This window comes from Melozone crissalis, unplaced genomic scaffold (assembly GCF_028551555.1).
Source record: "Melozone crissalis strain CALT ecotype California unplaced genomic scaffold, PUWL_Pcris_2 ptg000057l_1, whole genome shotgun sequence".
NCBI classification, from domain to species: domain Eukaryota; kingdom Metazoa; phylum Chordata; class Aves; order Passeriformes; family Passerellidae; genus Melozone; species Melozone crissalis.
Genome location: NW_026535835.1, coordinates 12,253,366 through 12,261,967, shown reverse-complemented (window position 1 = coordinate 12,261,967; position 8,602 = coordinate 12,253,366). Strand labels below are relative to the sequence as shown.

General features: G+C 41.7%; 1 protein-coding gene across 3 annotated transcripts; it reads left to right on the top strand.

Annotated features, from left to right (window-relative positions):
• The first annotated feature begins 1,372 nt into the window (after nucleotides 1–1,372).
• Nucleotides 1,373–8,204, top strand: TEKT1 (tektin 1). 3 transcript variants are annotated; one of them, XM_054287428.1, is made up of 7 exons: nucleotides 1,373–1,459; nucleotides 3,680–3,923; nucleotides 4,297–4,462; nucleotides 4,672–4,800; nucleotides 5,233–5,376; nucleotides 6,539–6,761; nucleotides 7,350–8,204. In XM_054287428.1, the coding sequence occupies exons 2-7, from the start codon at nucleotides 3,734–3,736 to the stop codon at nucleotides 7,593–7,595; spliced, it is 1,098 nt and encodes a 365-aa protein (XP_054143403.1). In that variant the 5' UTR covers nucleotides 1,373–1,459; nucleotides 3,680–3,733; the 3' UTR covers nucleotides 7,596–8,204. The 3 variants fall into 3 exon arrangements, with proteins under 3 accessions (XP_054143403.1, XP_054143402.1, XP_054143404.1); XM_054287427.1 differs by lacking the exon at nucleotides 1,373–1,459 and adding an exon at nucleotides 1,947–2,534; XM_054287429.1 differs by lacking the exon at nucleotides 1,373–1,459 and having other exon boundaries at nucleotides 3,073–3,923; nucleotides 6,539–6,765; nucleotides 7,315–7,546; nucleotides 7,835–8,204.
• The last annotated feature ends 398 nt before the right edge of the window (nucleotides 8,205–8,602 follow it).

The window sequence follows — 8,602 nt, the reverse complement described above, 5'->3', positions numbered from 1 at the left end:
TGTAAGCTGAGTTGATCTATTGATGATTTGTGTGTAAGGGTTTAGGGAGATAGTGCTATGACATACTTCTAGAAAAACTTACAGCTTTGTGCATTACGAGGTCTGCTCTATATGAATAACCTCAACTATTTGATTGTATGATTAAACTGAAATTAAAGTATATAATGTATGACCCCAATTGATTTTTCAGTATTTTTATTTTTTTTAAATGCAGAGCATGTGTGTTTGTGTATATGACAGTGTGTTTAACATGAATGATAAAAGAACAATCTATTAAGTTGGTGTAGTACATATTTTACTCAAATGGACCATTTCTTAACTTTTCTAATGTTTCTGTATAACATCTAAAAGTATATCTATGGTTATTATCAACCTGATCCTACTTTTAAAGGCTAAATCAGTTTGTCCTGTGCAATATTTTCAAGATAATGTCAGCAGAGACATCATCTACTTTTTAAGACTATTCTGAAAGGCTGCTGGAAGCTGTCTGATGAGCCTTCTGGAGGCTGAACAGTCCTAGCCCTCTCAGCCTTTCTTCATGGATTATTTTGGACTCTAGTGGAACACCACTGTTCAGACCTATTACGTTAGTCTGCTTTAGGATTTCAGCAACACTGAAAGAAAGTAGTTGATGATGCTGCAGTGTGAGCTCAACCTAGAGAACTCTCCTACTTCAACACAGGGGCAGCAGTTCTGCTGATTGATTCTATGACGAATAAGACTATTTATGTTATTTTTCAGGCACCCAACAAGGAATATGGCAACATACTTAATTTAGATCTAGTCTCATTAATGCTGGCTGGTTAGCCTCCTCCACAGAAAATGTGAGACGTTTCCTGACTGAGGACTTGGCCATTTCACAAATAGTGACCCTATTTTCTACATCCAGACAAAATTTACAATGTGAGGAACCGCTCCTTTGTAAAATCCTTTTCAAAGGCATCGCAATGGAACGTGGTAAGCAAGCTGGTGTTAGCTTACCCCTACTGCTGTGCAGGACTTCCTTTTTCATCCGGCCGTAACTGGGCGCTTACATGCGGTGTGGAAAGGCGGCGCGGGTGTCGGCGCGGCGGGCAGTGCCTCCGCCGCTCTCCCGGGGCTGTTCGTTAGCGCGGGCGGTGCCTCCGCCGCTCTCCCCGGGCTGTTCGTTAGCGCGGGCAATGCCTCCGCCGCTCTCCCGGGGCTGTTCGTTAGCGCGGGCGGTGCCTCCGCCGCTCTCCCCGGGCTGTTCGTTAGCGCGGGCGGTGCCTCCGCCGCTCTCTCCGGGCTGTTCGTTAGCGCGGGGCTCGGCGGGCGGTGCCTCCGCCGCTCTCCCCGGACTGTTCGTTAGCGCGGGGGGCTCGGCGGGCGGCGCTCGCCCGGGGGGCGCGCGCTGGGACCGTCCCGTCCGGTGCGCGCAGCCCCGGCGGCCGTGGAGCCGTTTTCTAGCCCTGTGAGTCGGTAGAGAAAACCATCTGAGGTAAAACTAAAGCTTTTTTTTTTTTTTTTGTCTTAAAAGTTTATATTGCAGGATCGGTTGTAAATTTCATATTAACAGTTTGAAAGGCCATTGTCTTTTACGGTAGCTGACATTGATGAATGAATTTGTGGTTTGTAGCTTTAATTTGTGGCAGTGTCGCTACAATCTGGGGCAGGACAGCATGCGATACTGGGTTTTCAGAACAAAACAGCATGAAGTCCCACCGGTCCCGCAATAACTTCGTGGAAAACCACCACTGCGAGTTTCCTCACCTTTCAGGGTGACTGAGCACGTTTTCAGAAACATGACATTATCTCTGCTGTGCTTTTTTTTTTTTTTTTTTTTTTTTTTTTTTTTTTTTGAGTAATGTTACTTCTTTATAATTTTGTGATCTTTTGGAACTTCGTCGGATTTCACTCTGAGAAACTCTGATCTATCTGAACTGTAGCAGAGCTATACGGAGGGGACACAATTGTACCGTCTAATGTCAAGCTCCTTATCTCCTTCATCTCTTGTGTGTGGCTCCCAGAATATTTTCTCCCAGGAAAGAATATTGTTGATGTAAAGATAGAGCATACTACTAAGGATATTTTATGACTGACATTTTAGATAGCTGGATACTTAATACGCCTCTCATTTGTTTCACAATCTTTATGCATTTCTACAACAAATCAATTGAGAATTACTGTCCAGAGCTCTGGGAACTATGAAAAAAAATAATGTACAGCGAACACCTGGGCTTTTTCCTGAGAAATCTTAACAGGAAGTGGGTGAAATGAAGCACCACGGACTTGTGTGTGTGCTGTGCCTCCTCCACCGGTGCCACAGCACCAAGCTGCTAGCAGAGGTAGCTGCGGTAGTTCCCACAGCAACCAGTTTGTTTGCCTTGCGTGCAGTTCCAGCTGCCTCCTGCAGCATTGAGTCGCACATTTAAAAGAACCTGTGCTACTGCTGAGGAGGCTGAGAGACTCTTGAGGGGTTTCTGAGGCTGAAAGACCCTTCCTAGGGAAGGGGAACTGAGGACGTGGCACTTTGCCAGGCTTTGAACTTCGGAGCAGTTGAGCGGAGGATCGAGGTCAGTCGGGAGATGTGTGAGGGCGAAGGCAGTCGAGTTCAGGGTGGCTGTGCTGAATGGAGTGTGGGCAGAGCTGTGTGTTGCTGCGCAGTTGTGTGCATTTGGGCTCAGGAACTGTCTCAGGAACACTGGGTGAGCGTACTGCAATAGGAAAATTTATACTCAAACTACTTTGTGCAAATTCGGGGCATTGGTTTCACCCTCCACTAAACAAGTGTCCTCAGTATGCTTTGTTCTTCTTCTTTAATCCTTTCTGGACTTTCCCATTTCCTCATTTGCCTGCTGAATTTTTTCCTTCAGCTTTTCGGGTCCGATTTTGATTTGGGGTTTTGGGGTTTGGTGTTTTGTTTTGTCGGTTTTGTGGTTGTAGTTTTTTTGTTGTTGTTGAGGTTATGTTTTCTTTTGGGTTTTTTTTGTTTGGGTTTTTTTTTTTTGGGGGGGTGTTTTGGGTTTATTTTTTGTTTAGTTTTTTTTTTTCCCCCCCTAATCATCATTAGAAAAAAAGTCACCTAATCAGGCATTGGAACAGCCCGCCCTGGGAAGTGGTGGAATTCTCATCCCTGGATGTGTTCAAAAGGCATGTGAATTTAAAACTTGAGAATATGGTTTAGTACTGAACACAGCTGTGCTGCATTAACAGTTGGACTCAATGATCTCAGAGGTCTTTTCCAACGCTAATAATTCTGTGGTTACATTTCTTTTTACAGTCTAGATTTTATCCATTTCTCCAGTCATATTATTGAAAGGTGTTTGCTTCTCCAACCTCTGTGAGGCTATTTATCTTTTATATTTATTCACTTTTTCTTTTGTTTTCTGTGATTGCTTGTTTAGTAATTCCATCTTTCTCCACAGGTCTCCTTTCTCTTCTCCTTCCTATTGCATAGTCCATCTTTTCCTTTCAGATCCACTTCTCTCCTCGTAAATTCCCCTCACAAATTCTTCTGTTTCTTCATTCTCCCACTCCAAACATATCAGCACATTCTTCCCTACTCATCAGCAAAGACTTGGGAACTTTGAGCAAAAAATCTTTTTTCATATCAGTGTGATTTTGCAGGTAAAAAGAACAAAATATTTCTCATCCGTATAGACCTGTCTTCTCCCCTTCTTGCTTTGGCAGCCAAATATAATGCTATTTCTGTTTTCAGGTTTGATATTCCAAAAACTGACCTGCATTATATCCAGAAACTTTCAAAATAGCAATGGCCAGGCTGTTACAAGATCCATCTAAACTTCATCCGTCAGAATGGTACACTGCAAACCAGATGCAGCGTGCCAGTACAGAGTCCCAGAAATCCAGGTCAGAATGCATGACAGCTGAGAGTTGGAGGCTGGTGGATGAAATAGAAAAGACAACTCAAAAAACCCAGAGTGATGTCAACAAGAAATTAGGTAATCCCATGTCTTCTGCAAGGGTCAAAATGTTTTATTTGAGCTATATTTTCAAGAAGGACTTAGCAAATTAGTTGATAATGAATAGGAGTATATGTCAATGCCATGCTTGTTAATGTCATGAAAAAATCAAAAATATTTTATAAAATATTTTGAGGCAGACTCATTATTTTTATAACAAAACACACAAAAAGCTTTCTTAACAAAACCTCCTGACACAGGGTTGCTAAACTGTTTCCACACAGCCCACAGCACTACAGGCACTCCACTATAGAATAGGTCTATTTTTAACCATACCAAAGACCTGAGCTGCAATCCCCTTGCTCACAGAATGGGCCCATATTAATATGTGTTTGTTATTTTGATTCTATAGAACAGAGACGGGAAGAGATAAAATTCTGGAAGCAAGAATTAGATAACAAGCTAGAACAAATTGTTCATGAGACAGAGATTTTGTTGACTTTCAAGAATAGGCTGGAGAGAGCTTTGGAGGGTTGCAAAGAGCCCCTTGTCGTTGCCCAGAAGTGTCTCCTGTACAGGTGAGCATTCAAGGAGACAGAAAAAGTCTAGGTAATGAAGCTTTAACAAATAAGAAAAAAGACTGCAAACTAAAGGCCCACCTCTCTTTACAGTGAAGTCACAGTCTGACTTAGGTGTTACAGCACTGAGGAGAGTGGAACTTTATCATCTCTATTTGATGCAGGCATTTGAACAATGTGGCTGATAGTTTTTTCCTTTTTTCATGTAGGCAGAGGCGAGTTGGGATTGACTTGGTGCATGATGAAGTGGAACTGCAGCTGCTGAAGGAAGTTGAAGTCCTCCAGAGGATTATTGCTTTACTTGGACATACATTGGAACAAGCAAATGAGCAAATCAGGTGCAGAGGCAGAGAGCATAACAGAACACTAATTAGATGAAAGTTAAGACAGCCATAATACTGAGAAGTTGTCAGGCTGAACACAGGTCCTAAGTTATCTTCAATGCTAAACACAAGCAGGAGGTCAGTCCTAATTCATACCACTCAATCAGTAGTGGTGAGAGGTTCTGCTTGTAGAATACAAAGTACTTGTGCTTGATCCTTGGTCTTCTCATGATCCAGTCCTGTGCCTTTAATTTCAGTGAGAATTGTACCGTCAATTTATAAAAAGGCAGCTTCATACTGTAGATTTTGTGACTTGACAACTAAGAGTTCTTACACGACGATTTCTGTAACAGCATTTGAATTATCTAATGCATGTATGCATACATATTAAGGATACCTGTGAATGCCTACACATGGTCTTAGAGTTTTGGTTGTTTTTTCTCCTAGACGGAACCGTTCAGCAAAATACGACCTGGACATGGATCTGAAGGACAAATTCACAGCTTTGACAATTGATGATTACTGTGCTAGCTTGACAAATGACACTCCTCATATTATATATGCTGATAATGCAATGAAACTAGAAGGAAAGTAAGTGGTTCTTTAGTTCAACAAACATATGATAATTATACAGATAATATGGGCTGTCCCAGTAACAGCAAGATTAGTTTTGTGTAAAACAGGCTTTATCTTTTTGCCATGTAATTGTTTCTTATACTTCTGTCCATCACTTCTGTATCTGTGTAATATGTCTGGGAAACCACAATAATTATGCTCCCAGTGAACTGCAGTTTTTTAAAAAGTTTCTGAAGCTCACAGTTAGCTAAGGAAGAATTTCGCATATTGCTTAAACACAGAATAGATTTTTTGGTCTTAACTTCTTTCCTCTCCCAGGGTGTCCTACTGGGGAGAATGCTGGACTGAGACCCATGAGATGTCAAGTCAGTTTCTGACTCAGACATTAAGCTGTCAAATGTGCCCATTCTGCATGGGTTAGTTAGTATGAAAGGTCTAAATGCAAAAATAGCTACCACAGAAAAATGGGCTGAAAAGAGGAGGTGTACTGAGAAAACAATTTGTGCAAGAGCCTCATAAAATCCCTGTTGCTATGTAACAGCTAGCAAACTTGCAACACCAAGAGGCTGCCAGCACTCAAAACAGGTTATGTAACTCAGAGCACACCCAGGATGGTGTTGCCTGCTGTGTGCAAATGACAATTAAAACTTTATATATTCACTCAATGAGACAAGGAACGAACCCTCTGAAGAGCTTCTCAAACACCCGCCTGCAAGCTTGAGGCTGGGCTTCTCAACTGTTGTTCCAGGCAGATACTGTAAGTGTCGTAGAGGCGAACTCTGTGAGAGAATAAGTGAATGTGTTGTGTAAATAGTTGCCTGCTATTAATAGTAACAGCTTTATTAATGAAAGATGTTCTAAGAAATACTGATTATTATATGTGTTTCCCGCCATGTTAACTTGTAAGTTCCCCTTTGCCAGGGGAAAGTAACAGCAAGGCTCCTCTATGTCTCTAGCAAATTTGTTTTCATTGGACTCTCATCTACTTCATTACAAAATGATTGTGATAGAGTCTTTCCTTTGTATCTGTAGCACTCCCTGGACATATGGCACTTGCTGTGACATGCAGTTAAAAGTGCTGCTTTGTTCTTGATTTTGTGGCACAATTACAGATTTATGAAGTCATGGAGGGCCTGCTGCTGTCTGTTGGTGACCTCTTATTTTGATTCCCTTCCAGTTTTGTTACACCTGAGGACTGGATAGATTTCACAAACATAAATGTTGAAAAGGCTGACAAGCAGCGAAACAATTCTTTGGCACTGAAGGCACTTATCGATGGCATCCTCTCACAGATAGCAAATGACATGCGCAAACAATGTGAGATGGTGAATAATGCTTTTAGAAATAGGGTGAAGGAAGTCAAGGATGCCAAGCACAAGCTAGAGACACTTCTTGCAATGGTAAGTCATAGGGGACAGTCAGTGAAAAAGTGGAAACACAAGGCTTGGGTTATCTACCAGTTTACCCAATCCAGTGGGTTGCACTTATCTGCCACATTTTCCTTTTTGTTCCCTTCTCCATAAAAGTAACTTTAGATTTCTTTTCTTAGCTCTGTGTGCACCACCAAAGAGACGAATTTCTGGAGTCATTCATACAATCTAAATGTTGCTGTAGCCATCAGTAAAGACAGGATTTTCCTTGTGATTTTTAGTTGCATGAGGCTCCTATAGCTTTTTCAGGATTGTGATGTAAGAGCCTGATAATTGATAACAGCAGGGTCAATGTGCTCAAAATTTGACACATGAAAACTGAGTATTAACATTAAAAAATATTAATTGCTGAGCATAAATTTCTGGGTTTACCCAGAACTGTGTCATCTGCTTTCCAATGAAGGAATCATACTCCTGGCTAAGCTTTGAAAAATATTATTTGATGAAATAACAACATATTGAGTGGTACTGTGATTGTTGCAACTATTAAAGTAGATGATGATGGTTTCACACGTTGTAAGAGGCAGTGTGCAGAATTTCATTGTTGGATTTGTTAAGGTGATGGATGAGACTGCCTCACAGGAGAAGAACATTGCAGCCTTAAAGAAAGCAATCACTGATCAGGAAGCACCTGTGAAAGTGGCTCAAACCCGCTTGGAAGCAAGGAACCATCGCCCCAATGTGGAACTGTGCTATGACACAGTGCACAGCAGCCTGATGAGTGAAGTTCAAGAGATTACCAAAAATATTCAAAGGCAAGTGGAAATTACGCAGGAGGAAAATCTGTGGTATTGGTTAATTTAATGTGTTAGCATGACAATGGGTCCCAACTATTCTCCCTGAAAAGTTGGGAATTGCTTTTCTTTTAAGGGCAGGACACTTTAAGGGAAGTTAGTGGATAGACTTTAGGGGAAGACAATGGATATTCTCTGTGAATCCCTTTCCATCTTTCTTTTTCTTGCTCAGAAATCCTAACCCTTATGAGAAAAAAACCCACTACCCATGTGTTTTCAACTAATGCCTGTCTCTATTTTCCCTGTTAGATTAAAGGAGGCATTGGCACAGGCTCAGACAGAGCTGAAAGGCCTGAGCCGCCGACAGCTTTCCTTGGAGGAAGAGATCAAGGTCAAGGAGAACACACTGTACATTGATGAAGTGCTGTGCATGCAAATGAGAGAGTCTGTTTGCATAAACAATTACTAAAGTCATTATACTGGGAGACTGTGCTCCAAAGAACCAGCTCCTGCTGAAATTTTATTTGCAGGCTTCCAAATGTATTGGCTTCCAAATGTAATGCTGTCTAGTTGCACAAGGTAATTAAAACAGACCTAGTACTTACAGCTATCTGTTTCAGAACTATCTATGCTCTAAAATGTTTGATGAAATCTTCCACTTGGCAATAAAATTCAGAATAATGAGAAATGCCCCTTCTTCCATGTTTCTCTCATGTGTAACTAACGATATCTTGTGCCATTGAAAGGTGTCAGAAGGCAACTGTGTGGAAGCCAGAGCAGGAGTGTCCTCATAAATCACTTATTGGACAGCTGAGCAAGTGGGAGGGATGTCTCTCAGGACTGGCCATGTGATGTTTTGTTTTTATCTTAGCATCTGCTGCTAAGAACTAGACAGTATGGCCTACTTAACAGGACCTAACTTACCTAACTGATACACTAGATAGTGCATCTGTCTGCATCTGAATCGAGATCAAGTCAAGGCTGACTTTGGGAAAATCACTTGTTCACCCCATGTCTCAGTTCCCCCGTTCGTAAAATGGAAACATTGAGGTGGGCTTCAGTGGTAAATGTTTGAAG